The sequence below is a fragment of the Malaclemys terrapin genome, chromosome 11 (assembly GCF_027887155.1).
Source record: "Malaclemys terrapin pileata isolate rMalTer1 chromosome 11, rMalTer1.hap1, whole genome shotgun sequence".
Taxonomy (NCBI): Eukaryota; Metazoa; Chordata; order Testudines; family Emydidae; genus Malaclemys; species Malaclemys terrapin.
Window position 1 is genome coordinate 34384096 of NC_071515.1, and position 23653 is coordinate 34407748.

General features: G+C 41.4%; 1 protein-coding gene across 5 annotated transcripts in view; it reads right to left on the reverse strand.

The window, feature by feature from the left end:
* Positions 1-15445, reverse strand: part of ITPRID2 (ITPR interacting domain containing 2) — a 58854-nt gene extending 43409 nt beyond the window's left edge. For 2 of the 5 annotated variants that reach the window (XM_054043783.1, XM_054043782.1), the window contains exons 1-8: positions 15239-15445; positions 14283-14516; positions 13870-13915; positions 6367-6416; positions 5373-5429; positions 3451-3490; positions 1651-1749; positions 907-1115 (exon numbers count right to left, since the gene is read on the reverse strand). In XM_054043783.1, coding sequence (XP_053899758.1) covers positions 907-1115; positions 1651-1749; positions 3451-3490; positions 5373-5429; positions 6367-6416; positions 13870-13915; positions 14283-14463 — 682 coding nt within the window. In that variant the 5' untranslated portion in view covers positions 14464-14516; positions 15239-15445. Of the gene's footprint in view, positions 1-906; positions 1116-1650; positions 1750-3450; positions 3491-5372; positions 5430-6366; positions 6417-13869; positions 13916-14282; positions 14779-15238 lie in introns of those variants that run through there. The other 3 variants (XM_054043781.1, XM_054043779.1, XM_054043780.1) reach the window with 3 other exon arrangements.
* Between the last annotated feature and the right edge of the window lie 8208 nt (positions 15446-23653).

Here is a 23653-nt window from a genome sequence, read left to right on the forward strand (position 1 = left end):
ATAAAGAGGTATTGATTCTTTGTATGACATGGTATGTAAAAGCTAGTTTAAGAACATTAAGAGTTACCTAGAAATATAGGCTGTCTTCATGATATTATAAAAGGGCAACCCCGACATGCCTCTTTCTGAAATTATCAAGGACTCTCAAGAGTGGTTATAATGCTGCCTAGTACTGAAAACCACAAGTGATCCCTTGACCCTTAACAATTTGGAAGTTTGTAAGAGCACTTTATAACTACAGAAAGAGAAAGGTAGGGAGAGCCCTTATAAATACATTAAGTACAGAAACACAGGTAAAATAAAATTGTGAGTACTGACAACACTTAGTCAGCTTTTCCCACTCCAAGTACTGCTGTAATAGAGTGCCTCAATTACTCTATTTTCCCCACCCTCTTTTGATACTATTTTGATGCGCTGCACACCAATGGCGGGGTTCTCAGAAGGCTCAGCTTTGGCCTAACTGTGCTTCCAGTGAAGTCAATAGGAGTTTTACCACTGCCTTCAATGGGAACAGAATTAGGTCAAAACAGAGCACTTTTTAAAATCTCACCTTAAGTATCTACAGGACAAGAAAAGGCTCTTAGAATGTTTTTGTTGTAGCTTGTTTCAGTGCTTTAAAATTGAAATGAAAGAGACTCACGAAAAGACCAACATACAACTCAGAAGGTGAAGGATAATGATGGGGCACCTTCCTTCCCCACCCCAAAAACCTGCCCAAACACGTACACATCACATCTTGGAATAGTTACAATTAAACTGCAGTTTTACTGTTGAGTCTCAATAGGACCAAAATTGGGCCCTGAGACTATAAAAGCTTTACAGAATACCGGTCTACAGGTTCCCTTTTCTGGTTGTTTACAAAATTTTAAAAGCTTAACTTAACCTTCACTTTAAAAGTATACTTACTTGTTAAAGCAAAATTTGGATTTTCCACTTCCATGCGCTGCATTTGGGCATTCAAAAACACTTTGATATCAATCCCTCTGGCAAACGATGATGAATTAAAAAATCTTGATGGGATTTTAGAAGCAATATCTGGTTCATCTCTTCCAAATCCAAGGTTATAGAGTACTTCTTCAGGGTCTTCCTCATAAAGATCCAGTAATTCAGAAACACTAGCCAAATGAAAAACAAGAGATTTTTCTACACAATGGCTCTCTTCAGGACATGATCCCTTCAGTCTGGTTGCTATTTCAGCCCCCCAATCTGTGCCCTACTGAAATTTTGTCTCCTGCAGCTTAGTGCAATGGGCCCAAGTCACAAGTTTTGGAGGCGTTTACACCTGGCATTTCTGTTCAAGCCATTAGAGAGATGAACCCAGTCAATGTTCAGATCCAAACGTTTTATATATTTATTTATAAATCCAACCCTTAATCCTAAGGTCTTGAAATCTGAAATGCTTCTAAAGTTCAGGCATTTCCAGGGTTCTGGCCCAATTGTCCTTATTTTCTGAGAGCCACAACTGGAAAGAAACGTCAAGTTCTTTCAAATAACCAAATTAATAATCCCTCTTTTGCTACTAAGCACAATAATACATATAAATCAAGCCAAGTCCATCTATTTTAGGGATAGAAGAAGTAACTATTGGAAGAAAAAGAATGATAAATCCCACTGAACTTTGCCATATCCTCCAAAGTATAGTTCTTTTACCTTGAAACCGTCGCACTGCTTCTCCCAGAACCAGTGGAATTCATACTTCTCCCCTTCTGGTGGAACTGATGTCTCCTCTCCTTAGCCAACATACCATTGCTGTCATACAAATGGACAATACTGACATGATGAACTGGTTCCTTGCAGTGATTCAATTCTCAGTCTTTAAGGAAAACCTAAATCTCCACTCTCAGAGAATTTCTTTTCCTGTTCAGTATTATCTGGTTTACCGTAGCTAGGTCTCATTTTATAAATACACTGAAATAATTAATCCTTAGCCCCTTAATAAAAAAGGTATATACACCCTGAGAATCCTAAAGCAAGAGATACAAACTGATAAAACACCACTGCAATCTCCTACAAAACAGTCCCATCTCCCTTCCTGCTCTCACCCTCCTTTAAGCCCACCCAGAAGTGTCAAAAGTATCTCTTACTTCAGTAGGCTTATGTTCTCCACTCCCTTACCTCCCCCATGGGACCGCCTCTTCACACTGGAACTGGCCTCGGCTTGCTGCTTGTGTTACCTCACCTCTCAGATGCTGATTCCAACTGCCTAACCCCTGCTGCTTCCTGGTGCAAGGCATGGATTGCGGCCCATGAGCTGCATGAAGCAGGGGAAGCCTCCCAGACAAGCCTGGGAATTGGTTGTGCTTCCAAATTGGGGGAAATGGAATGGGACTAGCTCGAACCAAGACTTCCACCCTTATTTCTCCTCCCCAGTCCCAGACTATCTCCTCCCTACATCCCCAGCAACTGATGCTGGCTCAGCATTTTCCAGTGTCGTACAGACTAAATTACTTTCCCTGCACGGCATCAGCATCACCACCCGTTTTAGAAATGTAGATTTTTAACCATTAGACAATGGGAGTTTCACTTGCAAGCAATCTGGCAGAATAGTCACCTCAGGAGCTAAGGGAACACAGAGCAGCTGGGTCCATTTATATAAGGGATGTTACTGGGCCTAACTGAGATGAAATAGCAAAAGGTCTTAGGCTATGTCTACACTACCTCGGGAAGTAGACCTACACTACGCAACTCCAGCTACATGAATAATGTAGCTGGAGTTGACGTACCTTAGGTCGAGTTACCCCGGGATGTCAACAGGAGAAATCTTTCCGTTGATTTGTCTTACTCTTCTCATCAGGGGTAGAGTACAGGGTCGACTGGAGAGCAATCTGCTGTCGATCTGGCGGATCTTCACTAGACCCGCTAAATGGACCGCCAGTGGATCAATCTCAGAGCGTCAATCCCGGCTGTAGCGTAGATGGAGCCTGAGTCTACTTGTTGTGTAGCTGGGCTCTGACTGCACTTAGAGCATTACTTTGGGGGTAAGTAGGAGGCCATTCCCTAGAGGCTTTCTCCCAGTACAGTCACCTGCCCCCCTTACTCCCCAAAAAAGAGGCTTTTTCTAGCCAAGCTTCCATCTCAAAGGTTGAAACAAGGAGCGGTTTTCCCCTGACACTGTCCAGAAATAGATCGGGCATTTGAGTGGCGGGTGAGGGAACTGAAGTAAGCCACTTATCTCTTGCAGAAGTGTTGCTTTGTGTTCAGAGATTTCCCCCTTTTACTTGAAACTCCAGATTAAATGTGATAGAAGTAAAGGAACATATTTATGGAATACATTTTTGCGAGTATTAAAGTCTTTTTTCCCCATATTATTAGTGACGTCTTCTTTGTAGGAATAAACTCTTCTGCATGGAATGGTTTTAGTACTGGGACTGCCTCGTTTACCTTTACCTCATAGTTCATATCATTTTATTTCAATATTTCCCTAAAACAAAACAAAAATGAGATACTTACCATGTTTCCATTTTTGCATCACTTTGATGTAGATGATTAGCTGCAGGAAAATAAAGGAATTAATTGTACATAAAGCTCTTTGGCAAAACAGCACTTATAATTTATAAGAAATGGTAGCCAACAACATATGACTCCAACAACATATGTTTGTAGATGCCACTCCACCTCCCAGAGTCCATTCTTTACACATAAAAGTGTACAATCAGTATGTATACACATTTGTAATAATAGGTGTTAGTTGATTCTATCTTTTTGTTACACTAAGATTTTAATCTATTGTATTCAGGGTATGTGTTTATAAGAAAATCATACACACACACACACACACACAATTAACCATATCTACCCTTTTAGAGCTGATCAAAAGTTTTTTGAAAAATATGTTTCCGTTTTTTCTGCCTGCCACCTTCAGAAAATTTTGACATTTGAAATTTTTCAGCCAGCTCTAACAGCTTTGTCCTTTTCCCTTTCAGTCATATGACCAGAGCTTGGATTGTTATTTAAAACAAAGGGAAAACACTTCTCTAACAAGTCCTTTGTATGGCAGGCGGTATAACAAATGAAAAGTCTATTAGGAGGAATCTTTTTAATCCCACTTACTCTAAGTCAGTAAGTGATACGGACTAAATTAATCACATCAAGTCAACCGTCAATAAATTGCTTTCCTCGTTATTTTTAAAAGACTTTAAAAAAAAAAAAAAAAGAATGATTTCCTCCCTCAAGGCCCAACTCTCCTTCTGTGGTGTTGATGGCAAGACTCTGATTGACTCCAATAAGAACAGGGTTGGGCTTTTATACCAGATCAGATCTGACATTTCTCAAACACTTTTTAGAATTGCAAAAATTATTGTCAACTTATTGTATGCCCCTGATCCTGCATGTACGCACAGGGTAGCTGGACAAGCAGAACCCAGTCTGTGAAGTGCTGATCACCCTCTGCATGTATGGAACTTGAGCATGTTTGGCAGCTCTCAGCACTGGACCCTCAATGCAGATCAGCTACTCAGCTGGGGATCTCTCTGGCAATTTAAAACATTCAAATCACCAAAAGGCTGTGCAGGCCACCATTTTTGAGGTCAAGAGGTTAAAAAAATAAAATAAAATAAAAAGCCTGCTCTGAGGGGCCACCTCTCTTCCTCCTCCAAAAGAAAGAGGGGGAAAGAACTAGTGGGAACAAGCAGAACAAACAGTAAAGCAACAGCTGGAGATACAAGGGGGAAAAGTGTCATAACAGACAGAAAATCTAAACCGCCTTCCCCTTTGCTTTATTTTGTTTGGTGGGTGTTGGTTTAAACACTTATCTACCAGTTTTTATTTCCAGGTTTATTTAATTCTTTCTCCCATCTTTCACCCTCTCTTCTCTTTCCTTCCTCCTTAACTATCAGCTATTAGCTGAACACTTGAGGCCAAATTTGGCCGTCAGAAAACCCTCACATGCCACTCCCACTGGTTTCAATGGAACTGGCACACGTGTCTGACCTGCATATCTGGACCATACGAAGAGAGCACAAGCATTAATGCAGTCATTTTTCTCATTGCTTGCACTCCTTCCACCAGTACTTTGGACTGTTGCATTGCTGTTTACACCAAAGCGCATGAAGAAGTAGCAGACACCTGCTCCCTTCATTACACAGGCCCCTTTCAAGGCTGGCTCTGCCCTGCAGAAAGGCCAGGTCACAACAAGTTGACAAAAATAAAGAAATAAAGTTTTGATGAAAGAAAATACATAAATAGGTTTGTTGCAAAAAACCAAAAATGTCTCATCTTCCCTCTTGCTTTCCAGACAGCTTTACCAACAGGCTTCGACCAGATTGGAAATTCTGACTTTTCAAAATAAATTCAAACTCTTGAATGTTACTTAAATAAATAAATAATAATAATAAAAATTTGCTTTAATAGTCAAATAACCCTGCCACACCCACCTTCCGCTCCCAGGGATAAGTCATCTTCAAAACTTCCTCCATTTCTCACCAGCGTGCCTGAAAATGTACATTTGGCAGTTCAACGCCTATATAGTGCTGTAATGTTTTCTTTCCAAAAGCTCATACAATATTTTTAGTTTAAACACTTAGAGTTAATGCTGTAGGATTTACTCAGAACATCTTTACAGATCTTTTATCATTGACACCCTGATAATGTACAGATGAAGCCTATGGTATTTTGAAGTTACTATTCACATCACAAAAAAGATTATTTTAAAAGAAGAGATAAAAGAGTGAGAGGGGGCTCTAAAGCTATTAGAGGGGCCAGATAAAGAACAACTCCATGTCAAATTGCAAGCTAATTAATCATAACTACCTACCCCCTAGTATCATACCTAATGTAAGTACCCTACACTGGATGTTAAGTTACACTCCAGACATTTTACCACAGAGCTTCAGGGTTAATAAATTAGTCCAGTCATCCCCTTTCTTCCACCAGTATATACTGAGAGTTCTTTTTATATGCTCTGCAACTACCTGCAGATTCTTGTTGTACTTTGAACTTTCAAATTTTGTCCTGCTCAGATAGTAATTTTTTCAGGTGTGGCTATTTCAGTTAGAGCTAGCAAAGAAAGACAGCACGAAAGCTGACCTAGTTCTAAGACTGTGCATTAACTAGCTTCCCCTTTCCTACACACACATGCACGCGCACACACACATACACTGCTTCTGCAGAGATTTTGCATTTATATATAAGCTGAAGCACAGAAGTAGTCTTTTTAAAGACTTCAGCTCTTGAAAAAAAATTCTGACCCTTTCCCCCTCCCCTAAACTTCTCCCTCAACTGCACAGGAATACTTAATATCTTAGCAAGATCAAGATAGCCATAACATATGCATCTGGCTAACATACATTGATTTTAAAAGCATAAACTAAGAAAGCAGAAAAGTTCATAATAAAAGCAGCTATCCAAGAGCACAGAGCTTTTTCTTACCCTTCAATGTAGGATTGCTTTGCTCATCCAGGGAGGCTCCCAGAGGCGTTCTGAAACCACAGAAAAGGTTAACGCTAGTTTAAAATGTTGCTTCTTCATGTCCTTCTTTCAGAGCTATAACCAGCTTGTGATAACAGCAGTTGTGCCTCCTTCCGCCTTCCTCCCCCAGAAAGCCTGCACAAACGCATAGGGACTGACAATATCTTACTAAACAATCCCCAACCCCTTGAATAAACACTTGTGAAAAAAACAGGTCGATAAAACTGGCAGCACTCACACCTATGAACGCTAACACAGGAATCAGGATTAAGGCAAAAGTTAAGAAGGCCACAGGCATTCTGTAGGTTGTCAAAGAAAATATTATGTGTTATATTGTGCCCACACTACCAACAAGAATGAATAGGGAGCGGTGGGGGTGGCACTACGCAGGAGTGAATTCATTTTAAACTCATTTACACTTTAAAAGTTGACACCTGTTTTTCCTACATTGAAACCCTAAGGATAGGTGAGTAAGGGAATGAAAGGCAGACAGACAGACAGACACACACACACACACCCCTTCCCCTTCCCCCCGCAGATTATAAATTCATTTGGTCAGTGACTGTCTTTTTGTTCTGTGTTTGTATTAAGCGCAATACAATGAGGTCCTGGTCCATGACTAGGACCACCAGGCACTACTGTAATACAAAAAATAAGTAATAGTAATAAATAATAATAATAATACAAAGTCTAATCAGAAACAAGAACAATCTGAGACCTAAAATATCTGTCAAGACATTTGCCAGCTCGGATACTGGATCAAATTCTTTAACTTTTGTTCTAGGGCAGATGTAATCACTATTTCAAGAATGGAAAGAGGCTTGTTGAAGGGCCCAATCCTGCGGTCTTTGAAGTCAACAGCAAAACTCCCACTGACAGCAGGATTGGACCCTAATGGAGTTAGTATTACTCATCTTGTGTAAACTAATTCAGTGCATAAGCTCTTTAAACAGACCAAATATTAATGCAGAGCTTCCACTAATGTAGACAAACAATGGTTAACAAGAACCTGCTATGCAGTAAAGCAGCTTGGTACAAACCCAAGACACAAAATAAAGTAAAATATGATTAAAGAAAGACAAATCAGATGACTTAAGTGTTTACATCATGAATACTTCATATATGGGCATGTGAAGGTTTTTCATTAGACAAGCAGAGAAAATTGCCCAAAGTTACTATGAAATAAACAAAGACATGATACAGTATTTGTTCTGGTTCCAAAACTAAATTCTGGAATGAAAAGCATGTATTTGTTTCCTAACACACCCTTTATTTTACAATGCAAATTGTTCCTCTGGAACAGTTTACCGTTGCTACACGTTGCCCTTTGATATGGAATAAGCCACAAAGCTTTGACAATGACTCTTTAAAAATAACTTGTTACAGTGACATGCCAATTAAAACAATGACAGTATGAGTGATATTCACTCAGCTAGGTGACAGAATAAGCCTTTAGAAACTCAAATCTCCTGGAATTTTGGGGCTCTCATGGGAATAAATAGGGCTTCAAGTGACTAGGTTTTTTATTAAATCTATTCAAGTTACAGCAAGTCTTATGTTCTGAATTAACAACCATGCCTATTGTTTATATCCCGGTTTTAATGGCTACATTTCTATTCTCCCTCTCCTTCCTTGGCGGCCACTTCAGCATGTCTTATTTTTTAGCTAGACAAAGTTGCTGGCAGCAACTTCCTCAGTTGACGCCAGTAGTGTGCATGCACTGGCTGGCAGAGAATGGTAAAAAGCAAGCAGCAAAACTGGCATTCTCTCTCAAAAATTAAGCCTGTCACCTCGGCAGCCTGTTAACAGCTACTAGAAAAGAAACTTTGGCAAGCAATCTGTCTGCATCCCTGCTTGAATTTCTACACATACACAACCACTTTATAGTCCATTCCATTGAAAAATTGTACATTTAAAAAGAGAAGAGCATAAGAATGATCGAAGCCCTTTGAACAACAGAAAAGCAACTGGGATATGTTTTTAAGGGAATATTTTCCGTAGCATGGCTCATAAGTCAGCTGATTCAGGTTTGCTTTCAAGTACATTATGCTGCTAAACAGGAGATTTTAGAGATCTTTCAATATATCCTCATACTCAAGAAAAGGCACACTGTACACTGGGGGTGGATACCATACAGCTATGGCAGACTCTGAAGAAGCTGCCTGCTTTCACAGCCCTAAGTGAAGTAACATGAGCGTGGAGCAGATGTAACATAGGGCAAGGACAAATGGAAAATCAAAGACAATCTGGAATGCAGAGCTTCATAAAAGTCTTGACTTGCACTGGAATCAAGGAACTAACGTGAGTTAGATCCCTCAGAGAGATGACAAGACATCTCCCAAACATTCTAGGTGCAGTCAGGAAGAGTGGGGGGCATGCCATGCTGGATTCTCTGGGATCTGCTACTCAACACCTCCCCAAACATTTACCCCCCTCTTTCCACCCATAGTGCCCATCGCTGTAGGCTCTATGTACTGATCAGATAGATTAGATACACATGGGTGTGCCCATAGTGGACTTCACTGAGAATTCTGCTTTTCATCTTCCCCATGTTGTAGAAAATTTCTGTTGGGTTTGTTTGACCCGGTATTGGTTATTGTAGGAAAACTTTAACAATTAATGAAGATCTTGCATTGTGTTTTAGAAGCAGTTAAAACTTTGGCTGTTAAAAATCATAGTTTGGCAGCCAGAGTGCAATTAAATAGTGTGTCCATTGTGCCTCAAAAACTCAAAACAAAAAAATATCTTCTCGTCACATTTCAAAACCTCCTCTTTCCTGAATATTCTACATGAGAAAGTTCCTAAACACTTTCCAACAGGGTAAACTATGTTGTTGTTATTACAGAAGACATTTTGGCCAAACAAAACACTCAAATTCAAAAAATAAAAACCATCCTTGAGTTCAAATGGAGGATTTCCTCCTTTCTGTTTCAATGTAAGATGGGCAAACAGCTGATTTTTTACGTTTATCTTAAACAGCCTTAGTAAATGCACTAAACTCTTTTAATCATTTCAAAACACTGGCAAAATTGAGAGAAATGAAGGAAGACTTTCCTACAGGGGTGATAATTCCATGAAATGGAGCAGAAGTGAGATGTTTCTTAGGCCTCTATGAATATTGCCACAATGTGATGAGTGCTTTTCTACCCCAATAGCTAAACAGAGGTAAAATATATATACTTATATAAATAGTGGAGCCTGGAGTTATGTGGAGACTTCTGCATAGCCATGAACTACTGTACGACAGATGAGAAATTTCAATGTGGAGTGGTTGCAGTCCCAAACTGCTAATGCATACCACAGAAATAGCCATCTAGTAAGTCCATTTTCTTTACAACTACAACATTGTGGATAGTCTTTTGAAACAAATAAATCTTACAAGCAGAGCTCATTACCAAGAATGTTGATGCCACTTCACTTGAACTAATACACTGCAAAACTGAAAGTAAGACTGGCCAATCAAGTTTGATCCTACATTTATATTTTCTAAAATGTCATATAAACCTAAAAACAATAGAAATGTATCCATTCATTCCTATGGGGAAAGTATTTTTGGTGTTTTTACACGTCAAACAACAAGGCATTTTGCTAACTCCTGAGAGCCAGGACATGTAATTGACTAGAAACAGAAATAAAATCAGTCTATTTTTGTTGTACACACTTGGAGAAGTCCAGATTATGCAACAGTATAGTGAAAAGTGCATTAGATTGTTACAAGAAATTCAGTTACAATCCAGGAAGATAGTACCTGTAATGTAGGTGTTATTTTTAACAATACAATGTAAAATATGTTCAAGATTTTTGATATTGTCTTTAACCAGCAATGTGGACAGAAAAAAAGGAAAACCACCAAGGATCATCAAGGGCTAGAAGAACTTTGATTATGCATGCACATACTCAGAGAGAGAGTAGCAGATGCCTTGTCAAAAAGTAAATTAGATTATTCTCTCACACCACCTATAATAGTCAAAAATACACATTTTACATACAAATTTAACTGTGTACTACCTACAGTCTTGAGCAGGGCTTTGGAGCTGTGCTCCGGCTCCCCTCCAGCTCCAGGCAAAATCCTGCAGCTTCACTGCTCCGGAGCTGCTCCAGCTCTGGGCTCCACTCCAAAGCCCTGGTCTTGAGAGTATAATCCTATGAGGAGCTGAGCACTTATCCAAAGTGCTGAGAATTCCCGGCTCCCACAGACATTACTGGTAGTTGTTGGCACTCAGCACATCACAGAATCAGATACTAAATGCCTACTGGACTGATCCTGCTCCAATGAAGTCAGTGGGAGTTTTTCCCATTGACTTCAATGGATGCAGGATGGACTGTATTTCCATTTCAGAGAACCACTGATATTAACAAATCACATAAGCTTTGCAAAAGCCAGCCACAAGAGCAAAGTTTTGAATAGTGTGTGGATATCACTAAGCCCCAGGGTGGAATGTCTATGCATTTAAGACTACAGAGTGTGCAACATTTTTATGTAATACATGAAAACTAAAGGAACAGTGTCAAAGTAGGATTTGCCAACTCTATAACAGAGGCAAATTTAATTTTTTAGTATAAAGTATAGAATTGGTCAGCAACAACATTTACAAACAGTACATTTACACTTGTACAGGATCTTTCATGCAAGGATCACAGAGGGCTTTACAAACATCCATTAACTAAACCTTGCAACATCCCTGTTAATCAACTTTTTTGTGCCTTGCTTTCCTCAGCTGTAAAATAAGGAAAACACCTATTTATGTGGCTTGCTCAAGGTCACGCAGTCAGTTAGTAGCAACAGCGTGAACGAAAGCCAGGAATTCTGGCTTTCAATACTCTGATCTAATCAACAGACACTACTGCTTCATAAGTCTTCTATCCCGCATAATGATATTCGATTTTATTATTATTATTATTATATAGATTTGTGACTTTAGTTATTAAGTGTGCATATTGTCACTGTATGAATATATGTACAATTCCTTTAAACCTGTACCAAGAAGCTAAGAAAGGAGAAGATTCTAGACAGAAACTCTGTGAATAGAGACAGACTAGCTTTAGGAAGAACCTCTCCCCCCCCCCCCCATTCTAGTAAAGCTTCTAGTTTAGCACTAGACCTGTGTCAAGAAAAGGAACATACTGATTTGGTAGCCACTGACTATTTACCAAGATTTGTTGAAATTCTATTTCTTACAAAACCCACAAGTAATTAGATCATATAAAAGTTAAGGCATCTTCTCTCATTTTGGCAGGCTGAAAAAAAATAGTCACTGACAATGGACCGCAATTTGTCAGACGTGAATTCCAAGTTTTTGGGATAGAGTATGTCACCAGCCCTCTCCGCCCACAAGGGAACAGGTGACCTAGACTGCACAGAGACTTCTACAACAAAGACACTATATTAGCTCTGCTGAGCTATACGGTAACACATTCATCAGTCTCTAGAGTAAGCCCAGCCGAGTTGCTCACTGGGTCAACAAATCAGACTAGCACTGCCAACCTTTAAAGTAAATTTTCACTATAAACTGCTATGTCTAAAGGATGAGAGTGAAAGCTAAATATAGGAGGTCCTGAACTTTCTTTAACTATTGGGATGCCACCAAAAGCTCACCTAACCTTAAACAAGGACAACTATCCCTGATAAAATTGAAAGAAGAAAAATATTGGACAAGATGAGCTATTGTCACTGGCTACAGCTGAACCCCAAAATACTATATGGTGGAGACTGAAGAAAAAGCTTTTTCTAAATCCAACTGAACTGTTTTGTGACAATAGCAACAGTGGTATTCATTCCAGTCTTAGTGAAGGGACATAATTAGGGCCCTACCAAATTCACAGTTGAGTTTGGTCAATTTCATGGTCATAGAATTTTAAAAACTGTAAATTTCACTGTGTTGTAACCCTGGGTGTCCCAACCCAAAAGGAAGTCATGGGGAGAGGGGGTTAGAAGGCTATTGTAGAGGAGTCACAATATTGCCACCCTTACTTCTGCGCTGTTGCTGGTGGCAGCATTGCCGTCAGAGCTGGGCAGCTGGACATGAGCGTCTGCTGGCCAGACACCCAGCTCTGAGGGCAGCACCGCCACCAGTAGCAGTGCAAAAATGAGGGTGGCATGGTATGTAGTTACGGGAGTCTGTGGTCGCCCTCTCTACACACACAGCCAACCCAAGGTCTGTTTAACCCCTGAGCACCAGGACGGGACAAGGCTGGGGGCCCATGGCCACGGACTCCTACTGTATGCCAGGTTCCAGCTGCTGGTCCTCGCCGGGCTAGTGAGGGATGGGACTTCCTCTTCCCCTGCAGGGGCCGCTCCCAGGGCCAGGTCAGACACACTTCCAGGAACTGCCCCCAGCTTCAGGAAGCTCTGCAGCTGCAGGCTGGGAGCCCAGCTCTGAAGACAGCACCACTACCAGCAGTAGCGCAGAAATAAGGATGTCATGGCAGGATATTGCTACCATTACTTCTGCGCTGTTGCCGACTCAGGTGCTGCTTTCAAGCTGGGTAGCTGGCCAGCATCCACCACTCTCCAGCCACCCAGCCCTGAAGCCACCACAGAAGTAAAGGTGGCAATACCATGACCCCCCTACAATAGCCTTGTGACAGCCCCACAACCTTTGTTTGTGCTGGGACCCCCAGTTTGAGAAACACTAGTTTACCCATGAAATCTGTATAGTATAGGGTAAAAGTACACAAAGGACCAGATTTCATGGTCCATGATGCCTTTTTCATGGTGTGAATCTGATAGGGTCCTAGAGATAATCCTTTAGGGAAGTCCAAGCCTAATGGACAGGAGTCTATATATTTGAGATTAAATACATCTAATCAGAGAAAAAGGATCCTCAGGGCCAGAAGGTGACTATATGTGGGAGAATGGTAAAGCTGATGACTCAATCTGTTGCTAAATGTTTAGTAATAAAGGGGAGGAGATAAAGGGCTGTGCACTGTTTCCTTAGAAGTGTAACAGGAAGCCAGTCAAGATGAGGATAGGGAAGGTTTTAAGAAGAACCCTGCAGTCAATCAGGGAGAGAGAGAGAGAGAGTAGATTTAGGCATAACACTGTTTTCCTTAGTCTTGGCTCAGTATTAGAAGAAAGTGACTCTGTAATGCTTTACCACTGTTACATGACAGATAGAGAGAAGATGGGGGAGGGGGAAGAAATCAACTGTTTGCCAGACAGCCACACTAATACATGCATTACTACTCTAGTAACTTATTAATGGTACATTTATTCTTAAAGAAGAACTTGAACTGTTCCCTAATAAGAGAAAGCACACTGCAGAGAGAGGTGAAAGTAAAACTAATAACTAATTTTTCTCACCTCCTACATGCTTTGAGAGCCCAATCCTTCAACTCACATTCACATAAGTAGAGGTTGTAAGTTCAGGTCCTTTAGCTAATAAAGGATTGTGGACACTACTACTTAGACATATGTAACTATTTAGAGCAGTACTGGAACTTCTGGTTGGCAGAAGTACTTACCTGCAATCTTTAAGCCATATGGCGATCTTTTCGTTTGGAATATTACCTTTGGGAGAAAAGAAAGGGAAGGAGGGAGAAAAACAGAGTTGTAATTGATGCTCTATGCATTCCAGACGTCTCATGAAGAAAGACGAATGGTGCCTTTTAAACACCACTTACACTACTGCCACACAAACAAGACTGCTGACAAGAGCAACAACAAAAAAAGACAATAATAAACAAAAGAAATAAGAATAAACTCAACGGCAGGCCAAAAATATGAGAATTAAAAATACTTTTAAACACAGACTGCATGTCTCACATATGGTGCAACCCAGTAATGCGTTCATCAAGCAGGGCTAATGAACGGGGCGATTCCAATCACTGATTTCCCCCCTTCCCTGCCTTAGTGGAGACAACCGGACAGGACAGACCTCCTTCTGCAGCCAGGAGCAGTTTTCCGACGGTGAGATGGTCCTCCTGCCGGGCCAGCTCAGCTGCTTCTGCCGAGAGATCCTCCGCCTCCGATGCCTGCCAGGAGTCTCTGCTCTTAGCCCAGGCCTTTCTCTTCTGGCTAGCCCCCGGCCACTCCTCTGCCCCCGGCGGCTCCTCCATCAGGACCGCGGCTCCTGCAGCTTCACTTCACAAGGCGACCGCAGCAACGCAACCTGCCAGGCACACGCGAGCCGGGTTGAGCGCGCGGAGCCCGGCTCAGACTCGCGGGACGGGAAGTGAGGGCGGCAGCGAGTTTCCCACGCGAGGCGCCGGCTGCAGCCCGCGGGACCGGCTCCCGCGCAGCCCAGCTGGGAACCAGCAGCAGCGCCCGAGTCACCTAACGTCCGCCCCAGGCTCCGGCAGCGCCGCCGCCGCAGAGGAGCAGCAGCCCGGCGCGCCCCGCGCTCAGCATCGCCCCCGGCCGGCCCCGCGCGCACAGGCGACTCTCGCCTCGCTCACTGTTGCAACACTGGAGCGGCCTCCAGGTCCGCCCTGAAAACGATTCTACGTTTGGCCGCCCCCGGCCGCCCGGGCTTCGCTGCAGCTCGCTCCCCTCCCACGCCTCGCCCCAGCTGGCGACCGTCACCTCCGCTCCCCCCCAAGCGCGGCTTCCAGCCGGGAGCGCAGCTCGAGCGGCCGCAGCAAAAAGTAACCAACAAACCGGGAGGCGCCCGCCCGAGCCGTGGGAGCCGAACGGCAACCCGAGAACTTAATCCATCGGGGTGTTCCTCAAACCGCTTCCCTCCCTGGGGAGCGGGCAGCAGCCTGCGGGGCCGGATCGGGCCCCTACCCCGCAGCCAGCCGCGGGGTCCCGGGGAGGACCAAGCCAAGCCCCGCAGCCACCCTGCGTGCCGGGGGGAGAGGAGCCGCTTGCTGCGGGGTGACCCATACTCACATAGCGGGCCCGGGGCAGGAGGATTCACCCGCCTAGGCTGGAGATTGCAGCAGCGTCCCTCTGAACTTCCTCATACCGCTGCTGGGAGAAAAGTTTGCTGCCCACGTGATGGGACCCAAGCAAAGCCGCGCGTTCTCCTCCTGCCCGGGCACAGCCGGCTGCACGCGGGGGAGCGTCCTGCTGCAGGGACCGGCTTCCCCTTTCTGCATCTCCCCCCTGGGGCCAGGCTAGCCAGTCACCCGCTCCCCCCCCCCCCCGTGGCGTGTCCAGAGGCTAGTGGGCAGATGACAGTGCAGATAAAAGACATGGGGGGGGGGGGGGGCGATTGTTGTCGGTCTTCTTGAAATCCGCAGTAAAATCCTCCTGCAGTGCCAGTGGCTTTTTAAACGGGGGTGGGTGGGTGGGTGTCCCTAACGGAGCAGGAAAAGGAGCAATTGGAAAATCGACGCGATCTTGCTGGGGAGCAAAAGTTTATTGAACCCACTAAAAGGCTCGTGGCAGCCCATCCGCTCTCACACCACACGGTCCTCACCTGCTTGGGAGGGTGAGCTGGTCCAGTTCACAAACACACCAAGAGGGAGGGTGGGGAGAGGACAGGCAGAAGATATTAAGAGCTCAAATAAAGAGTGAGAAAGGGCACACCGGGAAACATGGCTTAGAGAACTAGCTAGAGATGAGCGAATGAATGAGAGTGTGTGGAAAACATGCAGAGGAAGAAAGAAAGGATAAAGGGAAAGGGAGATGTGGATGACAGGAAGAGAAAGAGACGAGAACATTCAGCATTCTGAAGGCATTATTATTCATTTCTATTATCATGTCATGGACCAGGGAGGGTCCCATTGTGCTTAGACCGACAAACACAGAACAAAAAGAAAGCACCTGGCCCCAAAGAGCTAACAATCTAGGTTATATTACATTATAAAGTAGTTTGAATCTGTTTTAACAGTAGCTCGGTTATGTCTGCTGAAATCAGTGAAAATAGTCCTGAGTTTAGGTGAAGAGGCTTGACCCCATCTTCCCAGAACTAACACTGTGGAGGCTATAGATCACTCTTGTTTTCTTACCAAAGAGGTGACAGGCCATTAGCCCAGTAATGTTTCCTTCTTCTAGGGTGACCAGATGTCCCGATTTTATAGGGACAGTCCCGATTTTTGGGTCTTTTTCTTATATAGGCTCCTATTACCCCCCATCCCCTTTTCTGATTTTTCACACTTGCTGTCTGGTCACCCTACCTTCTTCCCACCCCTTCCATCTAAATGCACAATGTAGTTGACATAACATAGATGGGGCAGTGACTCCACATAAAAAGCTGTGTGATTTTTCATAGGTAAATTTAGTCCTGGGGAGTAAGAAGAGCAATAGTGGTCATGCTGAGTCCACCATACTCAAAACTTTCATTTCTAAGAGTCTAAACTTTAGTAATCCTCTTTCTGACTTAGCACAGGAATACTGGCGAGAGCGAGGAAGCCTTTTAAAATCTTATTTAAATTCACTTGAAGTCTTTATAATCCTTAAACTTGCTTCTAGGAAGATTAAAGCATCCAGTGTTTCCTGAAAATCCAACAAACAATATAATCTGGGAAGAATGGAGACTCAATGTCCGGGAACAAACCAGTGCCTAAGAAGTCACTGCACATACCAGAGAATGTGAAGGGCTTTAGGGGTGAAATCCTGGCTCCATTAAAGTTAATGGTAAAACTCCTAAGGACTACGCTGGTATATCATTATCCGGCAATTGGATCCCTGTGGGTAAACTGTTGCACCTGTGTGAAGCCTCACTGGTTTTTATAGTGGTCCACCTATACGGAACTCATGGCAGAATCAGAGCCTAAAATGTCCAGATTTCTAAAGAGTCGTATTTTAGACCCTGGATATGCTAGCCCCTATTATCCATGTTCCACTAGAGAGCTTAGGGAATTACCTTCCATAGTGGGGAGTGCTTAGGGCTGGCACAAATACGTCCAAGTCCCCACCTCCTGCCCCTGGTATTTTAACAAAATGTGCAAGATCAGAACATTGGGAGGTTAACTACTCAGAAAAGCTCAAGAATCCACCCCTGATTAAAACAGGGCATGGCTGTAAAAGCAGCAGCAGCAGCCAGGAGAGGTGAGAATCATCAGAAAAACTTTTTAAAAACCAGGTCTGTCCCACAGATACCTTCAGAAAGAGGGGCTAGACCTCTCAGTGTTGATAGGAACGATCTCCTGAGTCCAGGCTCCTCTGTAAATACAAGTGTGGCAGGCCTGTCATCAACCCTGGTTTTAGTTTTTGTAGACAAACAGAATAGAGACCTTTTATTTAAAAACTAATCTGCCTATGGAAGTATCAGGGTCATGATAAACAAACATATTTCCTGCTGTAGTTGAGAGATCATAGCAACATGGTCTCATTTCTCATTTTCACCTTTCTAGAAGTTTCTATTTTTTTTTAAAGATAAAGTGTCTTTTTTCCATGAATAAAACAAGTTTCAGTCCCCATTGCATCTGATACTGTATGTATGTCTTTCTAAGATTATTTTCCCCTTATGCTATAAACCATTGGGGAGAGGGGGAAGAAGGGTAAACCTTCATTTTTCAATGTACTGTGATTAAAAACAAAACAAAAAAAAAAATTGAAGTGAGGGTGTATCTAATCTAATTTTTTAAAAAAAAATATTTTATCACAATAGCCTATTTATGTTTTGAGATTGGTCTATTTATTATAAAAAGACATAAAAAAGCAGCCTGACACAACCAAAGCTACATTTGGAAATTCTCTTTTAATCATCAAAATCCAGATAACTGCAACGACATTATAGGCTTCTGTCATCGGTTTTGCTCAGCTAATATAGCCATCATGCATTGTTCTGTGACTTAAGTAGAACAAGGAGATGAGTTGATGGATACAGGCTAAGGCCCCGATCCTGCAAACACACCTGTGCATAAGACTAGACACTTGAGTAAAATCACCCACCAGTAGTATTTGAAGGATCAGGGCCTTAAATCTGATTTTCCTTGATTTTGTTAATAAGGAACAAGCATAACATTACTTCAGTGTATTTTGGAGATACACTTTGTTTCAAAAATGAATCATTGAGATTGCAATATCATATGAGATGTTACAAAATCACTGGGAAATGTGGAAAATCACAATTGTTACACTTTTTTGGGAAGACAATAGCTTCCATGAAGTAACACACACATCCGAGTTTGTAACAGATCATCAGCATGAAAATTCTTACAAGTCCATAATGTCAATACATACTTGGAGAGTCCATAACTGACAAATTACTAGCTTGATTATCTATAATGGCTTGTCTGTTCTGTCAACAAATACTCAGAGAGCATTTGAACTGTAGCTCATACAATAGCTTTATGGAGTCAAAAATCATTATGGCAAGTCAGTACTACTTATGGACCCAGTTTATGGACCCAGTCTTGCATTCTCTGACTTCATCTGATTAATGATTGCAGCATCAGGTCCTATATGCAGTAGATATTTTCCAAAGGCAAATAGCTAGGTGAATTTTTTGATTGATTGATTACTTCTTTAAGTAATAATCTATATTTTGGATATAACAGCAGAATTTTTCATTTAAAAAATAAACAAGTGATTTTCAGTTATAAGTTAAAGAACATCTTTTTAACTAATAAAACCCTATCAGTTATATGGATTTTTAAAATCAGACATACTTTTTTCAAAATTGTTTTAAGTATTCAAATCATAATTTAACAGTCAATTTTCAGCGAACAGCATTCTGTTATATTATAGGGTCAAATTCATCCCTGTGTAAGCAACGGTAATTTCCTTGAAGTCCAAGCTTCACACAGTTAAACAAGGGATGAATTAAGTTGCCACATAATTCAAAAATAAGTTTTCACATATCTTATTGGTTTTGTAATCAGAACTCAGAGACAGAGAGAATACCATTCTAACCTGTCACTCAGACCACATCACCTCTTCTTTAATCTCTCCTCTTCTCTATCAGGTCAAAATTTAGGACATCTTGTTCTGATTCTCACACTCATACATAACGGATCCTCCTAATTTCTTCAGCCTTATCCCTTGTCACATTGCCCTGGCCACTCCACTCTGTCAAAGATGTATGAGAAATTGGCATCTTTCTCCCACAAGCATCTCCATACTGCTCCCTGTGCTTTGAAAACCCTCACTCACTTTGGTCTGCCAGACCACCACTGATCTTTTGAGGCCCTCATGAAAACTCCCCTCTTTCAGAATGTCCACAATTAGCAAGTAGAGAATACCCACCATTTTATATCTCTGTCATCGTTATCTTTTTGGAGTACATATTTTTTTAAAAACCACCTTCATTGAATCATCACAATCAGCAACAGCCTAATCTGATAATTGTATTGTTGAGACACTGCATCTTTCTTTGCATTATATGAAATACCTACTACACCTTTAGACACTATAAAAATATTATAATAAAAATGTATATGTTAATTTCTTCTAGCTATTGAAGTTCGCTTTTAAAATAAAAGCTGAAAGCAAAAGGATAATCACATTCGGAGTATATCTACCTCTTCCCCTAACCAGAGCAGAGAAGAATGCCTGAGCTGGATCTGCCAGTATTGTAAGACAGATGTTCTCTCTCAAATATATGGAGAAGAGTGGATGGAAAATAATCTGCCAGTTTCGCTCTAACAAATTTAAGTGTTAGGGGACAGTCTCTATGGCTTTTCTAGCAAATTGTTTTAGTGGATTAATGACAAGCACTTTTTTTTATAAGATAAGAAAACAATGCATTATCATTCAAAACAGTAGAACTTGTAGGGCTATTTTCTAATCAAATTTTTCTTGGTTTTAAGAAAATGGTTTGTATTTCTAGGACCTCTGGCTGGAGGAGGAAGGAGGAAAAAACCCACTTCCTTCAGGGCGTTTACAAGAACTATAGCATCGCTTGTTTGAAAAGGAAGTTTCTAAAGGAAGAGCCGGATATCTGTATTCAAGTGGATTACAGCTGCACCACCAGATCAGATAGAAAAAGCTAAGACCAGCACACAGCAATATAATAAAACAAATACCATAAAGAAAGAGAGAGTAAAAGAGGCTTTCAATCTCCCTAAATGTAAATGCACTCATGTCAGCAGATGTGTCAGCGGGTAGCTGTAATTTCTGAGGACATTATGATCTCTGCCAAGAAAGATGTATAAGAAAGAAGTTGCAGGCAGAAGGAAACTAAGCCAATATGGTTCATTTCAACGTTGTCAGATCCCAAATTATTCTTTTTACTTTCCTCAACACGGTCAATCTTTTCTGAAAATTATTTTCTTGGTCTTTTCTTTTTCTTATTTTTTATGTCTCTTGCTTTCACTTAGCTGTCTTTCCTCTTAATTTGAGGTTCTATTTCTGTCTCATCTCCCAATCTCCAATAAGTTTTCTCAGTGTAATTGGTTATCTGGATACCTGTACTTATGAGGCTGCCAGTCTAGTATAATACCTTGTTAATGCACCCACGCACAGTATTCTGTAGAGTTCTATAATCCATATGTTACAGAGGGAGAATACTAAGGAATACAAAATATTAAGGAAAGGCAAGTCATTTGCTTGGTATGTGTGCTGCAAGAACCATTTTTTTTAAACCTACTGTTTTTAATTGTTTCCTGATAAATATGTAGGATTGTAAAGCACTTTGCTTTGTAGGCTTAATTACAAAATTTGTAGGTTTTAAGCATTAACTACATCCTTTCATATATAAAGATAATTACTGCTCTGATTTATTAATTTCTGGTATTGCTCCACATGGGTAACAAAGAACCTACTTGAAACTATATGTGGAAGATAAAGAGAAATCAAGATAATTATTTGCCCTAAGAATACATTGCCCTTTTATTGCACCTTTCATAGGAGGATCTCAGAGCACTTTAGCAATATGATGAATCCCACCTCTGAACCCCTTGAAGTTAATGGCAAAACTGATAGACTTCAATGAATTAAGCCTTACAACAACATGCCTGTGAGGTAGATATCTGTAGCCTGGTTTTATATATTCCACTGTGGTTAAGTGAATTGTCCCAAAGGCTGAGGCAGGAACAGAACCAGGAAATCCAGGGCTGTGTTCTAACCAGGATATCACCCTGTATTTCCTGAGATTTTTTTTTTAGAAATCTGTTGGCTGGATATCCTGACATAGGCATAACTTTAAAAACATTCCTGAGAATTGTGGACTACTCACAGTCCCAAGTGAAGTCAACCGGAGTTGGGTGTGCTTATAAGATCAGTCCCTTGGCCATCATCTGAAACTGCCTTACTGGCTGCACATACTCAATGTTAGCTATAAAAAGGTGGTATCAGCTATATTTACCTTTCCATTCTATGCCAATTCCATCTTGTGTCTGACTCATCTCTAAAATTAAAATTAATACTTTTCTTTCATGGGAAGTTTAGGAAATTCCAGATGTGATGATAGAGTTGATTTAATGGTATCAGCAGAGGTATCATATTATCATATACAAAAAGCCAGGGAGGGTGGAGAATCACCACATTAAATGTAACTCCGCAAGTATATATATATATAAATAAAATAAAAGATGCATGCAACAATATTGTGCAATTCACACACACACACACACACACACACACTTCTGACCAATTCCTGGCCAGCAAGAGGATGGAATGTGCATAATGTGCAAAACAGGGGATGGAAGAAAATTGTATCACAGTTTATGTTGCATTCTCAATTAAAGAGAATAAAATAATTTTAACCCGATTAGATACATGGTAACTTCTTTCAAGTGCAACCATAGTAAATACTAATATAACTGAATTTTTTTTAACTGCTTCAAGAAATAAAAGCTTTTATTTCATGACATCATGATCTCTTCTGCACTGATCAATAATCTCTGAAGAAGGATTTATTTACACAATAGCCCATGTAAGCACTCCTTTAGGAGTCACTGTGCTTTTCAAATGTATTTTTTAATAATAGGTACTTACTGGTCAGACTGGTGTATCTCCATCAGAGACATTCCAGTCTAACAGGTACATATCGTAGTTTTAAAATGTTTATAAATGGAGACTGGATAGTTCAGCATACAGTCTATTTCTCTAGTGGAGAGGTTACAATCTAGTCTGATCCAGTACTAACCAAGAATCATTGTTGTCTTATAGATCTTTGGTGGCTTATGTGAATTAATCTGAGGGAGGTACCACAATGAGCTCCCACTGAGCAGCAGTCCAAATCACAAATTAATGTCATATTTTGTACTAAACAGGAATCTTGTTGCAGTCCCAGGGCCCAATCTGGCAAGACCTCTGTGCACAGAAATCTCATTAACGTATTTTTAAAGTTCAGTACATGACAAATACAGTATTGGGCTCTTAGGTACTGACAACAGAGAAAATTGAATGGGAATGGAGACTGGGGGCTGCTCTATACTGAAGCTGTAAGTCGACCTAAGTTACGCTACTTCAGTTATGTAAGTTACATAGCTGAAGTTGATGTAGCTTAGGTCGACTCACAGTGGTGTCTACACTGTGCTGTGTCGACGGGAGACACTCTCCCGCCAACTTACCTTACTCTTCTCAGGGAGATGGAGTACAAAAGTCAACAGGAGAGTGCTCTGCCATTGACTTTGTGTGTTTTCACCAGACCCACTAAATCGATACTGCTGCATGGATCGCAGCAGTGCCGATTTAGCCTGTAGTGTAGATATTAATTAATGGAGATATCCCATCTCCTAGAACTGGAAGGGACCTTGAAAGGTCATCGAGTCCAGCCCCCTGCCTTCACTAGCAGGACCAAGTACTGATTTTGCCCCAGATCCCCAAGTGGCCCCCTCAAGGATTGAACTCACAACCCTGGGTTTAGCAGGCCAATGCTCAAACCACTGAGCTATCCCTCCCCCCATAAAGATATCCTATCTCCTAGAACTGGAAGGGACCTTGAAAGGTCATTGAGTCCAGCCCCCTGCCTTCACTAGCAGGACCAAGTACTGATTTTTGCCCCAGATCCTTTAGTGGCCCCCTCAAGGATTGAACTCACAACCCTGGGTTTAGCAGGCGAATGCTCAAACCACTGAGCTATCCCTCCCCCCTTTTTTTTTATGGCCTGATGTGCCCAGAGAAATGATTCCTTCGGACAGAAGTTGAGGCACTTTGGTGGGCCAAAATTTGTCTTTTAACTATTGGAAAAGTGAAAAGATTTCATCAATCCCAGCCTCTTTCACAAGGTCTATATTAATTTTGACTTTGGTAAATGCTGAGTCCCTCTAGTTCAGGTGACTCCAACACCTCGAATCCTGACAGAAATGTTTTCTCCAATTCCAATGTTATATATAAACAAAAAAGAAAATCTAACTACAATATCTAAAAAATAGCTGATGTCTCTTTAAAATAAACTTTCACCTGGACTGAAATGTTGCTAATTTTCCATGTGCTAAGAACAGGCAGTATCTGCTTCTACCCTAAGTG